The sequence below is a fragment of the Hippocampus bargibanti genome, linkage group LG09 (genome assembly GCF_051943395.1).
Source record: "Hippocampus bargibanti isolate YZ-2025 linkage group LG09, ASM5194339v1, whole genome shotgun sequence".
Lineage (NCBI taxonomy): Eukaryota > Metazoa > Chordata > Actinopteri > Syngnathiformes > Syngnathidae > Hippocampus > Hippocampus bargibanti.
In genome coordinates this window covers 23056159-23075935 of record NC_142742.1, presented here as the reverse complement: position 1 = coordinate 23075935, position 19777 = coordinate 23056159, and the positions used below count along the sequence as shown (strand labels likewise).

General features: G+C 42.4%; 1 protein-coding gene across 2 annotated transcripts in view; it reads right to left on the bottom strand.

The window, feature by feature from the left end:
* Positions 1–16040: 16040 nt before the first annotated feature.
* dicer1 (dicer 1, ribonuclease III) overlaps positions 16041–19777 on the bottom strand; it is a 141695-nt gene continuing 137958 nt past the window's right edge. For both annotated transcript variants that reach the window (XM_089005186.1, XM_089005187.1), the window contains one exon: positions 16041–19517. In XM_089005186.1, the coding sequence (XP_088861312.1) occupies positions 19352–19517 (166 nt within the window). In that variant the 3' untranslated portion in view covers positions 16041–19351. The remainder of the gene's footprint in view (positions 19518–19777) is intronic.

Sequence of the window (19777 nt, the reverse complement as noted above, 5' to 3'; positions counted from 1 at the left end):
GAAGGAGCTACCCAGTGCTGTCAGGGTGGGCAGGAGGGGTTGGGAGGGGCTGTCCATCATAGCCTTTAGTTTAGCTAGCATCCCTCTGTTGCCCACATCCTCCAGAGTCCAGCGAGCAGCCCAGGACAGAACTTGCCCTCTTGACAAGGCGCTCCAGTCTTTTCCTGTCCCGGGTGGTTATGCTGCCTGACCAGCAGACAATTCCATAGTGGATGGCTGAAGCCACCACAGAGTCATAGAAAGTCTTTAGGAGTGGCCCCTGAACTCAAAAGACCTGTTTCCTGAGTAGGAAGAGGCGACTCTGTCCTTTTTTGATTAGGGCATCCGTGTTTGTAGACCAGTCCTGTTTATTGTTGAGAGTAACACCCAGGTACTTGTAGGAGGTCACCCTCTCAATGTCCGAACCCTGGATGTTCAACGGTGCAGGTGAGGATTGTTTCCTGCAGAAGTCCACCACCAGCTCCTTGGTTTTTCCGGTGTTGATCTGGAGGTGATTCTGCTGCACTCCCCTGTACTCCCTATCGTCCCCCTCTGTTTATGAGGCCGACAATAGCTGAGTCGTCAGAGAACTTCTGAAGGTGGCAGGTTGGGGTGTTGTAGTTGAAGTCCGAGGTGTAGAGGGTGAACAGGAATGGAGCCAGGACTGTCCCCTGCGGCGCTCCGGTGCTGCAGAGAAGCCTGTTCGACTCACAGTTCTTTATCCTCATGTACTGTGGCCTGTTTGTGAGGTAATATGTAATCCAGGATGTGAGGTAATGGTCGACTCCGGCATGCTGCAGCTTGTCCCACAGTAGATTTGGCTGGATGGTGTTGAAGGCACTGGGATCAATAATATCAAATCATTCCCTTTGCGGGGGAAATATCGGGGGTTTGGATTGGATTAGATTGGATTTGCCTTTATTAGTTCCACAGTGGAGAAATTTACATTTCACAGCGGCAAAGTGATGATGTATATCAGTGTTTGAAATAGCGTCTGCCCGGAGGCCGGCGTACAACTTTTACGTTGGGCGTTTTACATCTCGGCCCGGGTGACCGACATCTTCAAAGGAAAAAAAACAAGAAACAAAAACGATTTTTCCAAACTAAACATTTGTTTTATTCAATAAAGCAAAATCTACGAGCAACCCGTTGCAAGCCACGTGGACTCCTCTTTCAAAAAAAGCGGCTTTCAAAACTCTCAAGTACACTTTTCAGTCACGGTATAGTCCGAAGCATGAAACAGGTTTCTGATTGGCCTCCGGTGCCGAGTATGCAAATTGTCAAACGAACATTCATTTGGTTTGAAAGCCGCTTAGAAAGAGGATTCTACGTGGCTTTGAGCAGAAAATGCAACGCAAACGTTGCATTGTGCACCATGACAACAAACGACAACTGGAGCAAAATCTTCAGCGAGGGATATTTACCATGACTTAAGCAAGGGAGCATTTGTGGAAGGTACTTCCTTAATTAAAAAAAAATCATCTATATTTCGTAACAATGTTTTTTTTTGTTGCGATTAGTCATCTTATTGTGTTTGTAGGGGGTTAGAAACGACCTCCGTTACTGTATGTTATTCGATTAGACTACCAAATCAGGAGAGGGCGCTACGCGCCTGTGAATGTAACAGAGGAAGACAATGTAGGCTCAGCTCACGCATGCTCAGTCAGTCATAAATGCCGCTGTGTGAAGCTGATTAACACGGTTGTCTCATGTCGTCTTTTACTCGTCGTTCACAGGTATTCAAAATAATAAGTGTTAGACATCCTCAAGATGTTAAATTTTAACTTTAACAGTTAAAGTAATCAGGGACTTGTTGGGCCATGCTATATATGAAACCGTAGTTTTGTGGCTTTGATGAATGTTTTGTGGCTTTGATGAATTTGGAATTTGCCGATATCAATTGTAGTTCCCAGCACAACACACACGAGCATGCAGACGTGCATACGCATGTGCGAATGTGGAGGGTATATACAATGTATAGATGTTGAATGTATAGATCTACACATTTATGTATTCTGATATTGAAATTGCCGAATTGATGTTTGGATGAGTAAATAAGTCAGGAAAAAATGCCGCTGTGTGAAGCTGATTAACACGTTTGTCTCGTGTCGTCTTTTCCTCGTCATTCACAGTGCTACCTGCCTGTGACGCCTTTGGACCGACCCAGGTATCACCTAGGCCTGAGGTCGGTTACATGTTTCAAGTTGTGAAAAATGAGAAAGGCACTTTATGGCCGGGCAGGCAACTTTTCAGAGTTGTCTGCCCGGGTGTCCGCTAACTTTTTGCCATGAGTTTCAGACACTGCATATACTGTAGATCAGATGTGTGCAGACTCATCACATACACATCCTATTTATATCCACATACAAGAGATTGAAGTCACACTGCTGGAATTGTGCTGTTCACACTGTAACAAAAACTAGATATATCTAGCATATAAGCAAAAAAATATGGGAATTGAGCATCAGTGTGAACCTCGCATATTCGGAGTAGCGATTGTGACGGCATACCTCACTGTCCAATGGCAAAGACCTGCACTTTTTCTTGTGGGTGAGTTGGGGGGTGTGGTGGGGGAATGTGGAAGAGTTTAGTTGCAACTTCTCCGGTTGTGCTTTGGGTGTCAGCGAGGAGTTGAGTATCGTGGATTTTGCAGTAATCGGACTGGTTTTGTATTATGAAAAAAATATATATATATTTTTCATGAACACTTAGGCCTACTATTTGACTATATTTGAAGTTTGGTCTTTCGAGTGCTTATTATTTTATTGTCTGTTTGTATGGTACGCGGGTCGGTTTTTCCCTTGCCCCCTACTCGCACTTTTCATTTTTATTTTGTATTTGTTCTGGTCCACTTTTGAATCAGCGGCATTAGTTTGTCTATTAAACAATCGACACGGATCTATTGCCTCTGTCACTTGCTTTGGGGATCCAGCTATTCATTTCGTTCCGACGAGACGGCTCGCTCTCTGCCTCCTTCGGAACGTGACAGCTCCTTCCTACCCTCATCCGTGAACAGGTATTAATGATGGATTGTGGTGCACACCAAGATTCTTTGAATACAGGTGGTTTGTTACCCCGCACCTCCCGCTGCTACTCTCTAAACTACAATGATCATAACACCACCAGAATCAACATATTAATCAAACCCAAGGATACAATTTTGCATCGAGAAGTTCTCACCCTGAGCCACCTGTAATCAGAAATTTACATAAATTGTCTCGAGATTTTCGATCAGTACCAACTAAATATAGATCCTCAGGTGCATAATCTAATGCAGTTAAAAGGTAGAGGTATCGCGACCATTGATGGCACCCAAAAAGCCCTTCATATTTTTGCAGAGGCCCCGGATCCGTCCTTTACTCATTCGTAGTCTGGAGTCAATATTGCAACAATCGGCCAATATAGCCTTGGGTCCTGCAATACTGTTTATTTTCTGATAGCTTAGCTCTTTGTCGTGAAGAACCATACAGGACACTTAACACCCTTTTAGAAGTGTGTAGACATTGATGTAAACGTTTCCAGAAAAATAGAACACCGCAACCAGGTCATGCAATCAAAGAGATTCTCATAGATCACAAGGCTCTGGTCGCACTTTCTTCATTGTCTTAAGATACCTCTTCGCCAAGTGTCAATGGCCACATTTTAGAGAAGCTGTTCTTTTTTCCATCTCATGTTTTTCATCTTTAGCATATGGATATTACTATTATAGTGGTGTGGTATATAATTCAGAATAGACTTGTTGACTTGCATGCGTTGCCTTGTCCCTTACAAAGTCATCAAAGTATCACCTAATTTTTAAAACATAGTGAGTTAAAATGACCTAACTACTGTGATAGCTCGGTTTACAAACCCCTTGGCTTACGAACTTTTCAGTTTACGAACGGTACATTTATGAAAAAATTACCTTGGCATACAAACTATTTTTCGGGATTCACATGGAGCTGCTGCAATGAGTCATGATTCGTTTGTGAACAAGCCCGTTCTTCGAACAAGAAGATGGCAGACTCGTTTCAATATCGTTTATATATCCTTGATAGTTCAAAAGCAGAGTGTAGACTGCAAGGTTAAAAGATAATATCAATCAGGCTCCACTAATAACCTGCACAAGCCATCTGTAGACTTGATGCAAAAAGCGATCAACCCAGCTAGACAGTACACAATTGATGAGGAACTCGGTAAAATTATTGCAGAGAAAGCACCAATAAGGGATCATTCCTCAAGATGGTGAAATAAGAAGGCTCCATTCCTCATTAAGTGTTTAATGCTGATGAAACCGGTCACTCCATTCCATCAAGCCATCAATGACCATCCAAATGTAAATAAAGTGACTTTATGATACAATGCAGTGTATTTCTTTCATTACAATACAATAGCGCATTTATTATACATAGAATAAGGTATGTTGTGTGTAGTTTAAAGGCTTATTTGGTTGAAAAGTATATTTTATGGAAACCCGGGAACGGATTATTCTCATTTGAATGATTTTCTGTGGGAATTTTTTTTTTTAGACTCTTTTCACACTTTTCGCCTTACACACTCTGGGAACCAATTAGGTTCGTAAGTTGAGGTCTCACTATATATATATATATATATATATATATATATATATATATATATATATATATATATATATATATATATATCTGTCATCATTCTATCCTTTTAATTGGCAAATGCTTTCTGTTCTCTCTCTCTATATATATATATCTGATCTCATCTCATTTTCCATACCGCTTATTCCTCATTAGGGTCGCGGGGGTTGCTGGAGCCTATCTCAGCTGTCTTCGGGCACGAGGCGGGGGACACTCGGAATTGGTTGCCAGCCAATCGCAGGGCACACAAAGACATACAACAGTCACTCTCACACTCACACCTAGGGACAATTTGGAGTGGAGGTCGAAGGTCAAAGGGAATTGCTGTTTGGAAAGAGGCGCATTACATGAGGACTGTAATTAAAGAAATAAACTGTGCTGTAAACTAAAGTTTTATTTACCTTTTTGATGGTTGTTGATGGCTTATGGAAGGAGAGTCACCTTCCATAAGGACTGTTGGTAACTTAACCTCTGATGCTGTTCGGTCATGTGCTTCCGCCGAAGATCACTCCGCCAGCCGTGGTGGGTGTGTATTATGAAAATAGTGCTTATTATAAGGTTTAATTTTCATAAATTTGACGTTTGTAAGACGAAAAGTTTGTAAGATATATATATATATATATATATATATATATATATATATATATATATATATATATATATATATATATATATATTTATTTATGGCCAAAACTACCAGCAAGACTTAATTCGCTGAAGAAGCATCTTGGTTAAGAAGCGAAACATCCGAAAACGTAAAGGACCGACAAAGTGGTCAACAAGAGGAGCTGGCGAACAGAGCCAGAACAACACACAGAGAACAGAAAGCATTTCCCAATTAAAAGGATAGAATGATGACAGAGAATAATGCAAAACAAACTGATTGGATCAAACAAACAAAACTAGAAACAATACCAATACGAAACAAAATATCCATAAACCATAATTGACAATGATGAGGAAGATGATTAAACGCATGAACAAGATATCTATGAACAAGGCACGTGAGTAAAAGCTGTGGTCAAGAGTAATAGTCAAGGGAGGCAGGTCGTCATTGTCTTAAATAGGCACCATATTATTGCTTAGATAAGGCACAGGTGCACCTCTGGAAGGTGACGTCCCACACTCCAGCTCAACACCGAACAAAACAAAGAAATAGCAAAACCTGACAGTTACCCCGACCCCCAACACGCGCCCCTGGCAGACTACTTGGCTTCGTCGGATGAGCAGTGTGAAAATCACGGTGGACGGACGGATCCAGAATCCTGGAGCAGAGGAGCCACCGACCTTCTTCAGGACCGTAACCTTCCCCGTTGACAAGATACTGGATGCCCTTGCATTGACGTCTGGAGTCCAAAATCTCCAACACAATATATATTGGGTTAACACCCACAATACAGTAGGAGGAGGGTGGGCAGAGTGTGGAGACAACGTGCAGGATTCTACCGGCTTGATCAGCGACCCGTGGAAGACGAGGTGGACTTTGAGAGTGGGTGACAGGTGTAGATGGACTGAGATGGGGTTTATTATGGACCCAATGTCAAACTGACCAAGGCTCCGGCATGTAGGTTTTTTTTTTTTTTTTTTTTTTGAGCCAGGGCCCGTTTTTAAAAAATTGCAGCACACCACTCACAAAGATATGTTATAGATTGGAGAAATAGCAGAGCAGCTTTATTTGCCAGAATGGGGAACTCCTTGGCAGCAGTCAACCAAAACTGTCCAAAGGAAGATTAGTAAATCTTGGACTTAAACCTTGATCCAGTTTCAGTTCAGTTAGTTCCACCTGTTCTTGTAAAGTCATGTCCTTTCCAACACATGATGCTGAGCTGTAGGGTCCCTAACCCAGTCAAAGCATTCAGTGGAGGCTGAAGAGAAATAAAATGACAACTTCTCCTCAAGACTTTTCAAATGTTTACATACTACCTTAAAGAGTTTGGTGGTTCTGTTTATTCGTAATTTGGTTCGTTGTCAGATCAGGAAAGTGAAACACAGATGTAATGTGTCCAAGACCTTGATCGTGGCGTGGAGTCGACCAAGTCGTTTGGCCGTGCTGCGATCTCCGTCCGACGCACGGTGTGACCCGCAAAGTAACTTTGCGGGTCTCTGTGTCTCTGTGTGATTCCCCTCTCTCTGTCCCGCAAAGGCTACTAATATATGCATTTGCGTGCGTGGGAATGCATCAGGCTGAGACGCACTGGAAGAGATCAAAGGTGCAGACTTGAAAGGCAAGGCGCATTTGAAAGTCACACTTCAAAGGCGAACACACATCAGGCGTACAGACATCAGCACCACAGCCTCACACAGTGCAGCAGTGGGAATTTGCCGTTTCTCTGTGGGTGGGAACATCTGCAGGTTGGCACATTGCACATTTTGTTGCCAGAGGTGGACCTTGAAACTGAATACATTGACTTTATCTGTGCTTGTAAGCAGGTTTTCATTTTGGCCCTGCATCCTTGTGTTCAGTTGATTCAGATGATTAAATATATCAGCCATGTATCCCAGCTTTGCACACCACTCATCACTTGAAAACACATTTCAGTAATCAGACCTCTCATTTGTCAGTAAGATTTTAAGTTCCTCTCGCAGCTCATATACACGGGTCAGTCAGCAACTTACCGCGCGACAATCATCGGACTGTATAGAGCCATAAGGCCTTATGCTCTGCTCCCATTTCATCACACAGAGAAGTGACTATATGGCATTTCAGAGGCCATGTCGCTACAAAGTTCACTATGCCCACCACATCCTTCAACACAGGAACCAGTTCTGCCGGTAAAGTCTTAGCAATGCGTAACAATCAGTTCTGGATTTCATTCCTTCTATTTGCTCACAAAGCCCTTGGTGTGTCCGACCATGGCTGTCGCTCCATCAGTGCAAACACTTGTGCAGTTTTCCCACATAAGTCGTCCCTGGTCCCGATATTGGGATGTAACCCATAAAATGTTTTTTCCAGTTGTTTTTTCTGGGGCCTTGAAAAATCGGAAGTTTTCTCTAATCCCCGTCCACAAAACGCAGCCAAGAGCTGAGAAGTGGATTGGATTTACCTTTATTAGTCTCACAGTGCTGCAAAGTTAGGAAAGGAAGGGGAAAGGAAAGAATTAGAAAAACATAATACAGGAGCTGCTGGAAAAGCAGCCCCTCTCACGGCGCCATCCAAGTCAAAACAACAACAAAAAAATGACCCTTTCCAGTTTGCATATCGGCCCAACCGCTCGACCGATGATGCCATCTCCACTGCTCTCCACACAGCGCTCACCCACCTGGAGACCAGAGACTCTTACGTCTCCAGTCCGTTCATGGACTTCAGCTCAGCATTCAACACCATCATCCCCCAACAGCTCACCGACAAACTGAGCAAACTGGGTATCAGCACCTCCCTGTGCAACTGCCTGTTGGACTTCCTGACGGGGAGACCACAGGCAGTCAGAGTTGGAAACAACACCTCCAGCACCATCACGCTGAACACAGGGGCCCCCCAGGGATGTGTGCTGAGCCTCCTCCTCTTCACTCTGCTCACACATGACTGTTCACCATCATCACCCAGCTCCACCCTCTTCATAAAGTTTGCGGATGACACAAGTGTGGTGGGCCTCATCAACAACGATGAGGAGACAGCCTATAGGGACGAGGTCAGCCGCCTTGCCACGTGGTGCACGGACAACAATCTCCGTCTAAATGTGGAGAAGACGAAGGAGATTGTTGTGGACTTTAGGAGAGTGCGCCCCCAGCATGCTCCACTAACCATTGACGGTGCTGCAGTGGAGAGAGTGAGCAGCACCAAGTTCCTGGGAGTGCACATATCCGAAGACCTGTCCTGGAGCTACAACACGTCATCACTGGCCAAGAAATCCCACCAGCGCCTGTACTTCCTCCGCAAACTCAAAAGAGTTGGAGTCCCGACCCCCATCACGACTTCCTTCTACCGCGGTACCATCGAGAGCATGATCAGCTGTATCACCGTGTGGTACGGCGCCTGCACTGTGTCCTGCCATAAGACTCTGCAGCGCATCGTGAGGACAGCTGAGAAGATCATCGGTGTCTCTCCACACCCCCCTTCAGGACATTTACAACACCCGTCTCACCCGCAGAGCCATGAGGATCGCTGGCGATCCCACCCACACCTCCCACAGCCTCTTCAGCCTGCTGCCATCGGGTAGGAGACTGCGGAATCTCCGAGCCAAGACCAGCAGGCTCAAGGAGACTCAACTCCCTCCAAGCCCTGCCCACCCTGGCCATTCCCACTGCCACACTCACAGGAACTCTGAGGACATGCTACACGCTGTACTATCATCCTGAACTCTATTTTTTTGTTCTTTCTCATTTTTTTCTGCAAGACCTCACTTCAACCACTTCAACACTTTCTTCTTGTTTGTTTTTGTATTACTACATTACGTCACTTTATATATGTCATTACCCCACTTTACATACGTCACTACCTCACTTTACATACGACACTACCTCACTTTACATTCAGAAATTACATGTATAGTCTGTTGTCAATTGTATGTCTTTTTTAGCCACATTAGCCAACTATTAGTGTCTTGCATGCTGGGTCCGAGAGGACATTAATTTAATCTGTGCTGTGTGTCATGCATATTAGCATATTTGACAATAAAGCTGACTTTGACTTTAGCTCTCAAATCCCCAGAATCTCTATAGCTCCTGGCCATTTCCCCAGAGCGTCAGGTCTGTGTTGATGCCGTCGGGCCGGTCCATGCCCTATGGATTTCAGAGCCTGAATACATCCGTGGTCCCATCTCACTCGAACTCCTCTAAGTCTAAGGGAGAATGGTTGCTGTCCTCCTGGTCAAGGAGCCCGAAGGCTTGCTGACCGCAGCCAATCGTTCCTGTTTTATATCCTTTGTCACATGATTCATTGCATGAGGTCATGGAGAATTCTAGAACGTTCTATCTCCTCCCCATTTCATCCAAGTGGGGAGGAGGGAGTACAGTTCATTTCGGGACACGAAGGCGGTCTGCTCCGGAGAGAGGACAGTTCATTTCACGGACATGAGGAGGGTGTATCAGTTCAATCCAGGACACGGGGGCGGTCTTCTCCAGAGGGAAGGGTCATGCTTGCTCAGTCCTCCTCTGGCTTGAACTGGTTTGATCCAGCTGGACCTCGTGTCTCATGTGAGGCTGACTCATATCCTGTATGCGAATTTAGCCTTCCGATAATAGACAATTTCTCTTTTAAGCGTTTTGCAGCTGGTTATAATATATATGCATTTGCGTGCTGCTAGCGTTTCACTCCCGTTTAAATTCTTTCTTTTGTGACACATCATATGACATCGCTGGGAGGAGGCGATTATCACAAGGCAATATTCTTCACTCAAAGCGGTTACAAAGCATTGCATAAGCATTTGATTAATATATCTGTTCCTCTATTTGTTGTCACACAACGACTGGTTAAATAAAGAGGAAATATGTATAAGGAAAAGGAATGCTTTCTCTTTTTATAAAAATCACTTCTTTTACACTTGGTCAATTTCTTGTGAGTTGTCAAATTCTATCATCATCTTTGAATGGCTCTTTATAAGGCATTGACTTTGGAATGTTCATTTTAGTAATTGCATGTGTACCATATTTTGACTGGTTTATACTGATTTGGCCTCAAGCTGAGATAGGATCCCTCTGTCCCCATCTAGTGGTTGAATTGGGAATTTGCAGCAGGACTGAAACCTTCCAATTTCATTTCCTTAATTTTTGGGCCTCTTCTCCTGCCTGACGAGGCGCGTTACCTTGACACAACACAAGTGAAGAACAGAACCAGGAGAAGAATATTATTATTCACCTAACGGCAACAGTCCCACATACGCACCGGCGCTCTGCGCTGACGTTCCTTTGTTCTCATTGCGGGCCTCTCAAGCCATGCACCCATCCAGCCGCAGACTGTCCAACAGCACCGACCTTTCCGCTGAACAAAGTGGGCCTGTGAAGATTCTGCCCATTACAGGCGCAAAAAAAGCACAATCGCCCCAGATCTGTCCACCGATGACAGTTAATTGGCACAGACCATTCAAAAAAACGGACTGGCATATTTGTGCTGCCAAAAAGGTGCAACTGATCAATGAATGTCGTGGCTAAAAATATTGAAAAAAATCCGTATCCCTTCCACGTGACGCACAATAACACAGTGACAAAAAAAAAAAAAAAAAAAGGCTCATGAGAGCACTTGCTGACGGCTGCCTTCTCGGGTGCCATCTTGCACTGCATGTCCACTAACATTTGTAGACTCGTCAACTCGCAACACACATTTCCTACTGATACATGTTTTTTACAAAACATGGCTTTCGATATCTTTAAACTTGTCATCAATACATCTTGCAATTGTGTTATCAGAGAGCAGGACTTTAGCTATATGTCTTTAACAGTGTCTGAAACTCATGACAAAAAGTTAGCAGACACCCGGGCAGACAACTCCGAAAAGTTGCCTGCCCCATTTTTCACAACTTGACTTCGTGTAACAAAGAGGGTACCACAAGTGCATCAGAATGAATGACTCTCTGTGTTGTCATGTTATTTCTTATTTCGTGTTTTTTTTTGTTCTTTTGACTTCAAGACGGCGCCGCAAGAGTGGCTGCCTTTCCAGCAGCTCCTGTATTTTGTTTTTCTACTTTTATTCCTTTCATAACTTTGCTGCTATGAAATGTAAATTTCTCCACTACGAGACGAATAAAGGCAAATCCAATCCAATCCAATAAGACGACTAATCGCAAAAAAAAAATCAATTGTTGCGAAGTATAAAGATTTTTTTAAATTAAGGAAGTACCTACCACAAATGCCTCTTTCGTGCTTCGGACTATACCCTGACTGTAAAGTGTACTTGAGAGTTTTGAAAGCCCCTTAGAAAGAGGAGTACACGTGGCTTGTAGCGGTTTGCTTGTAGATTTGCCTTATTGAATAAAACAAATGTTTCTTGAAGAAGTTGTCGGCCAATCAGGCCGAGACGTTTTGAAAGTTGTACGCCCGACGTAAAAGTTGTACGCCGGGCAGACATTATTTCAAACACTGTCTTGAACTACACTAAGGTCAAGCATCTCGTTGACAATGCAAATTTCCCCATTATGGGACGAATAAAGGTTTTCTGATTCTGATGGCTATTAAGGCAGGTAATGTTGTTCCAGTGTGCATTTTTCGAGAAATAACTAGTTTTTAGCGCTTTGTCATTTAGGCAACCTTTGTCTCATAAAGGTTGCCTTTTTTCTGCATATACACGCAGGGGTACAAAATAGTCTGTTGGCTGGTTATTAAGCAGCTGGTGTTTCATTTGGAGATGGTGTATGAGCTTGCTTGGCACCATGGCGATGTGTGCCAGCTTCTCGCACACACCAGGCATAATGGAGTCGATGTCTCATCCCCGGTGAAAGCAAATCCATAGGAAAAATATATTTCATGTTATTGCCTAGAGCTCATCGTCTTTGCCTTCTTTCACTCATAATAGGAAGCATTTATGTCACAATATTTTATGGGGGCGCTTGGAACAGATGAGAGCATTTCCATGGAAAACGCAGATCTACCTAAAAAAATCTACTTACAAAATGTCTATCAGAACTAATTTTTTTTTTTTTTAAAAGTAGAAGTACCACTCTATGATAAAAAAATATGGAACTTCAGGCAAATTGAAAGGTAAACGAGTTCTCCAGGTTGGCAGGTCATTGGCCATTCTTTTTTTAACATTTACATTATATGCATAAGCACGTTTCAAAACTCTCAAGGACATTTTATATTTCCAACAGAGCTTGTGCGCCATCCTGTGCATTTCTGGGATGCTACATTGGAGTCCAGACGGCTCAAATTGACACGGAAGAACTTATTTAATCGATTGCAAACATTTATGCTTTCCTCTTCAGAACTATTTGAATCATATTCATAACTGGATGAGTAACAAGAAAGCATCACCTCCATATCTGAACTCCGTGAGGCCATTGTTTTGATTCTGAAGTAAAGCAAGACGTCCTGGCGTGACTTTCTGAAAATCCCCAGTTCTGAGGTCATTTTGTGGCAGTTTTTGGACACTTTATTTATTCTTTTCAATAACATGGCTCCTTTTGGAGGACAAACATGTCTTACACATTAACATTTTCCAATGCTGTAAAAAATTATAGAATAAATATTAAATGTAAATATTTCTGAAGTTTTGCTGAACAGCCTGTGACAAGTTTGTATTAGCCGGGTGACATGCCCGGAAGGTGGCTATTGTGTAAAACACAAAACAAAACAAAAAAAAACACCATTTCATGTCTATTTCACAAATGGTACTGGCAAAGAATGGAAATGTGGAGAGGCGAGAGGAGCATTTTTAAATGGTACAAGTGAGCTAAAGCAGTGTTTGAAATAACGTCGGCCCTGACGCCCGGGGCGTACAACTTTCAAAACGTCTCGGGCCGGGTGGCCGACAACTTCTTCAAAAAAAAACAAAACAAAATCAACATTTGCTTTATTCAATAAAGCAAATGCAACAGGCAAACCGCTACAAGCTATGTGAACTCCTCTTTCTAAGTGCCTTTCAAAACTTTCAAGCACACTTTACAGTCACGGTAAGTTCAAAGCACGAAGCAGGCTTCTGTTCGTTTGCCAATTTGCATACTCGGCACAGCAGCCAATCAGAAGCTTGTTTTGTGCTTCAGACTTTTCAGGGCGTTATAAGGTTTGAATATCATTCCAAAGTAGATTGACAGAACCTCAGCCCCAGAAGAAAGCTTCAAAAGAAACTAACAAAATTGATGACGCTACAAAACGTAAACGTACATTGTACCGTGACTCAGTACCGTTTCTCAGACGAGAAAGTGTACTTGAGAGTTTTGAAAGGCGCTTAGAAAGAGGAGTCCACGTGGCATTTAGCAGACAACACAACGCAAACATTGCATTGTGCACCATGACGACAAACGACACTGGGCGTCTTATTCTGTTTCAAGTTGTGAAAAATGGGGCAGGCAACTTTCTGGCCGGGCATGCAACTTTGGAGAGTTGTCTGCCCTGGAGTCCGCTAACTTTGTCATGAGTTTCAGACACTGGCTACAGTAATTAAGATGCTGAAAAAGTGCATCTTATGGCTCGGCATGTGTGTGTTACCGCGTGTGTTTGTACCTGTGTGGAGTAATTGGTTGATCGGGAGTTTAGTTAATCGAAAAGTAAATATTAGGTCAAAAAACATTTGCAATTGTGTGTGCGATCACTTGTCTTGACACATAATGTTTTTTGTTTTTTTTTTTGCTCCACGGGCATATGGTCTCATGATAAATTCTCCCTGGACATGTTCCCCCAATGCAAAGGTTTTCCAAATACATCTGGTGTTTTTTTTTTCCCGTACATCAGTATAATTCAGATTTTTTCAAATGCGACCTGGGCTTCTTTAGTGTGTGCCTATATGGAGACAATGTGTCAGCATTATGAACCTCATTCACATGTACCCAACTTTATATCCATCATCAGTAGTATCGATGAGAAGGTTTCTTCAGCCGTCATCTGTACAAAAGGGAAGGTTTCGGACGTTTCGCCTCCTATCCAAGAGGCTTCGTCAGCGAACTAAAGTCTGACTGGTCATATCGGCCCCATTTAGGGATATATAAATGGGGCCGATACGACCAGTCAGACTTTAGTTCGCTGACGAAGCCTCTTGGATAGGAGGCGAAACGTCCGAAACCTTCAGTTTTGTACAGATGACGGCTGAAGAAACCTTCTCATCGATGGACCACTCCTGTACGACTGAGAGCTTACACAGACGTATCATCAGTAGTAGTCTACAGCAGTGGTCGGGAGCCTATGGTTCGCGAGCCATAGATGGCTCTTTTGATGCATATGGCTCGCCGATAAATTTAAATACATATTCTCGCTTTTTTCTGTTCATTTTCTGTTGGGGCCGCAGTTGGCGGAAAGCGCAAATTTGATTGGATGACACTGACCTAGGTTGGAGGAAAGCACAATTTTTATTGGAAGATACTGGCCGTCAGTTGAAACAGGTAAACGCCCTATTTAAATGAGCCTGACGAACAAGGTACACTTCAGCTTGAATGCACCGAAGGATTGTGGAGAGAAAATGTTCTGATTCTAATTTGCAATGAAACAATACCATCGATGAAACAGTCGAATGTCAGTGACATTTTAACAAGCCCCATGTTAACGTTTAGCATCAACATACTTCTGTGGGAAGTATGTTGCATAGCAAGTGTGGAAGCTAATGAGCCGTGTGCAGGCTAGCTAGCAGTAACTTCGCCTATGGACCCCGGCAATTTGACTTTCATTCCGATCGTTTTGCTGGATTTTTACCAATCATGAGGAACGAAAAACCATTCATGTTAACGGTGAGTACGATCACAAAGTTATTTTAAATAATACATTCTGACTTTGTGTTGTAAAGTAGCTGCGCGTGCGTTTGCGTGCGTGCGAGCGTGTTGTGGCTCTCACTCAAAAACATTTCGAAATATAGTAAAGTCTCGTTATATCGATATTCAAGGGAGTCCGAAAAAATATCGATATAACCGGGACTATCGATATATCCGACCCTGTTTGCATGTAATTTTCTCCGTGCGTCCATAGAAATAGTATCGATATAACCGGGACTATCGATATATCCGATATCGATATAACAAGACTTTACTGTATTTTACTTTAATGGCTCTCTTAGTCAAAAAGGTTCCCGGCCCCTTGTCTACAGTATTCACTCTCCTCGGGCAGACATCATAAATTAATGTACAATTTTTTGGGGGGAGAAACAGTTGTTGTCTATAGATTTGACTTTCATACCTACCGTTGTGTGTTGCACCAAGACTACTATTTGATACTAGTTGACACAAATTCCCAGCAGACAAATCAGCCCATTTCCAAGGGAGCTTGGGCGCCATCTTGTGCATTGTCTGGGACGCTACATTGGAGTCCTGACTGCTCGAATTGATAGGGGAGGACTTCTTTAATCAATTGCAAACATTTATGCTTTCCTCTTCAGACCTATTTGAATCATATTCCTAACTAGATGAGTAACAAGAAAGTGTCTTCTCCGAATCTGAAGCCATTGTTTTGATTCTAGAGTAAGGCAAGACGTCCTGGCGTGACGTCACGAACAAGGGGGCGGGACTTTCTGAAACTCGCCATCTCCAAGGTTATTTTGAAGTAGTTTTGGGACATTTTAACTCATTTTTATTGGTGTTTTGCATTTGACAAAAATATCAGCCGGTGTGTTTTGGGTATTTTAGATGCTATCAAACGTTTTTCTGATGTCAGTTAGGAAACAAAAAAACGGTGTCGGTTGTCCTTTAAATGAATGTTACCATCGGCAAACTTTTTCTACCTCTTCCGGAAACCATGTAATGTCTTTTTAGTGGTGATAAATATTCGACAGCCTTAATCATGAATACCAATCTTGTACGTTTTATTTTTTACGGCTGGAGCCTCGTCAAAAAGTGTTTGTGACCACTGCATCAGAGCAAAAGAATGATTAATTGATCTATTAGTACAAAAACAAAAACCGAATGAAAGTAATGCCAAAACATTTAATTTCACTGTGAAATACAAAAGAGGTAAAATACTTACAGAGGAAATCAAATTCATGCAGTTTTAGAAATGAACATGCAACTCGATGGTGGTTTACAACTAATTAAAGTTGACAGGAACGTCAACGTTTCACTTTTACTGTAGTAAAAGTGAAACGTTGACATTCCTGTCTATTTTGAAGAATATACGAGGGAGGGAGCCTTAGCCTCTGCATTCAAAAAACACGATTTGATATTATACATACAGTGATACCTTGGCTTACGAACTTGATTGGTTCCCAGACAGAGTGTGTAAGGTGAAAAGTGTGTATTCCAAAAATTAATTTCCCATAGGAAATCATTAAAATGAGAATAATCCGTTCCCAGGTCCCCATAAAAATTAATTTTCTAATTTCCAATTTTCTAAGCCTTAAAATTACACAAAATATACCCTATTTTATGTTTAATAAATGTACTATGGCAGTGGTCCCCAACCTTTTTTTGCGCCATGGACCGGTTTAATGTCAGAAAATATTTTTAAGGACCGGCGGATAAATACAACAAAATAAAATGATACGACAGGCATGGAAACTGTTTTTACTTTCTTTTAAATATAATAATAAATGTGAATCCATTGTGTATTTTCATCCAACTTCATTAGCAGAGTCCTGGTAACATTGCACCAACAACAACATAATTATGTAACATCGTCTCTGCCCATTAACGCTCTATGGTCACCATGGTAATGTTTAAACGTGCCTTCAAAATAAGATACACCACAAAAAACAAGTACAGAGCGCATGAAAATACAACTCACTACAACTGAATCAGTGGGACCCCTGAGCTTGTTTCTTTGCAACGAGACGGTCCCATCTTGGGATAATGGGAGACAATGACACCCGAAGTGTCTTCCTTATGTCCAGTCTACTCCGTAGTTTTGTTTTGATTGCTGTCACTGCAGAAAACCCCGCTTCACACAAATAAGATGTCGGAAACGGTAACATGGTTTTCAGTGCGGCAAGAGTAAGTCATAGATGAATGTAATCTGGTATTTTTTTTTCACTTTTCAAAATAAAACATAGTTCGGACTCAGATAATAAATAAAATGAAAATTATGTAAATTATTTATTCTTTCTGCACTTGATGACGAACGTAGCCTTCTTCTTTCACCACCTTGAGGAATGATCCCTTGGAGGTGCTTTCTCTGCGATAATTTTACCTAGTTCCTCATTAATTGTGTTCTGTTTTGCTGGGTTGATAGCTTTTTGCATAAAGTGTACAGATAGCTTGTGCGGGTTACTTGTGGAGTCTGATTGATGGGATATTTTAACCTTACAGTCTACACTCTGCCTATGAACTATCGAAGTTGAAACGAGTCAAAATTTCAGTTTTTTATCCATGTACTCACTCTCTCTCTGTCGTCTACCTGCCTCTTTAATTTTTACCCGCCCCCTCCCTGCTGCGTTATTGACCAATCATGTGGCTTTAACCGAAGACTGGGGGCGGGGAATAGAGGATAAAAACAAGTCAGGTGCCATTTTCTTATGAGAACGGGCCCGTTCGCGAACGACACACCACTTGTGGCGTTCCGTGTGTATTCCGTACGCCAAGGTAAATTTTCATAAATTTAACGTTCGTAAACCGAAAAGTTCATAAGCCAAGAGGTTCGTATCAATATCATTTTGCTGTCAATGTAACCGCACAGTTCTCAGAGTACAGAACCGAAATGACCTATTGTGCTAAATTATAAAATACAGTGAAACCTTGTATTTAGAATGACTCCGTTGTCAATCAACTCGGTTTTCAACCAGAGATGTCAGTTTTTCTTATGCCTGGGGTTACAAGGAAAATGTTGTTGCCAACCAAACTGCGCACACCTGAATGCACCACTCAATCAAGCAGAGGGGACGAATGCACCACTGAATGCTTCACTCAGTTGAGTTGTGCATTTGGTGGTGCATTTATCCCCTCCACTTCCTTGTGTCGTGTTCCATTGTGAACCGCCATGTTTGCATTGCTCCATCACGATAAAAACAAAAATACAATAAAATTAAAAATGCAGACATTGTTTAAATTGATTATAAAAGGAAATGTTTCGATTTTCGACCAAATCGGTTTTCAAAAGGGTTACTGAAACAGATTATGTTGTAAAACGGAGGTTTGACTGTACAATTTTAAAACAATTCTCCGACAGCAATACATGTGTGTATATGCATTTTCGCTCCAGTGAAATCCGGTTGCTACGTGTGTGCTGCTAGCATTTCTTAAACAGTTTCAAAATTACTGGCATTAGTGCACAGGCTGAGGAGCTAAGCATTCTTTTTTGTATTCCTCCGGGCTACGTCCATTGATTTACACATATTGAATTATGTACAAAATGACAACAAAACAAGCATCAGCTTCATTTTAATTACGGAGGGCAAGGGGAAAGAAGTTATAGATATTGCAACCTGACCATTTGAACACTTTGCTTAAAGGACAACCGACACCATTCTGAAGAGGATGGCATAGATGTTTGCAATCGATGAAAGAAGTTCTTCTGTATCAATTCGAGCCCACTGGATTCAAATGTAGCTCCGAGAAAATGCACAAGATGGCGCACAAGCTCCATTGGAAATGGGCTGATTTGTCTGCTGGGAATTTGTGTCAAATAGTATAAAATGGTAGTCTTGGTGCAACACACAACGATTCATCATCGCGTTATTTATGTGTTGTCCTAATTTCGCCATCAACATGGATCATCACAATGTTTTAAGACCAAACAAAGTACCCAAATGCATTGTGTGTCGCTTTCTCGGTCAGGGGTGTTCCTGACGTGACGTCAGGAATCGTCACCAAGTTGAAAATAACACTCACTGAATATTCAGCGCGAGTCTTAAAACGTAAAATATAGCTATATGCGGTGGAATCTTTGTAAAATACGCTCAGTAGAAGTAATTTGCAGTGATTTTACAAATTATGGACACAACTTGTCCGGCGGCGTCGGTTGTCCTTTAATGTTAATAATGCACTCGTAAATACAGTACACAGAAGCAAAAACAGAAGAACAAAGATTGTGTTTGCGCAAAAAGAATGAAAGGGGTCAGATGTGAAATCTGTTGGAAAAAAATACGACAAAAAACAAACAAACAAAAGAAAACTGTACTTCTTCTGGTGCATCTCCACACAGTGTTCCTGGCTGCCTCCGGTGCTCATTTCATATAACATATGAGGCATAAATAGCATGTTTTTTTCTGCTCGATAGCAAATACTGCTTTTGTTTTTTTTTATCCAGAAGCATCAACACCAGAGGAGATTTGTACTGAGAGGAGCTCAATTGTTTTGGACCTGAGATTGATTGGCTTTGAGGCTGCGCAGAGCTCGTCGGGCTGCTGCTGACTTGGCAATACGGTAGCTGCGTCCAACTCCTTTGAACTTGCCCTTTCCGACGACTTCCACGGTCACCCGGACTTTCCCGTCATAAGTTCTTTCTGCTGGGCTGCACACACAAAAAAGGCATGTTTTTTTCACACTCGGGACACGTTACAATTTGACATAAAACTTTGGTCATTTTCGATGTTCTAAAAGTAAAAATGAATTGCACAGCGGGCATTTCAAAGTTCTGTGCGTGGAGGAGAACTGTTTGGACCTGGCCGCCATCCCGCTGTCCATCCTGAATGAGTCGCAGGTGTCTCTGTTCTCGGTGGAAGGAGGTCAAGAGTCTTCGGGACCTGGACGGCTACGACAAGTACATGGAGC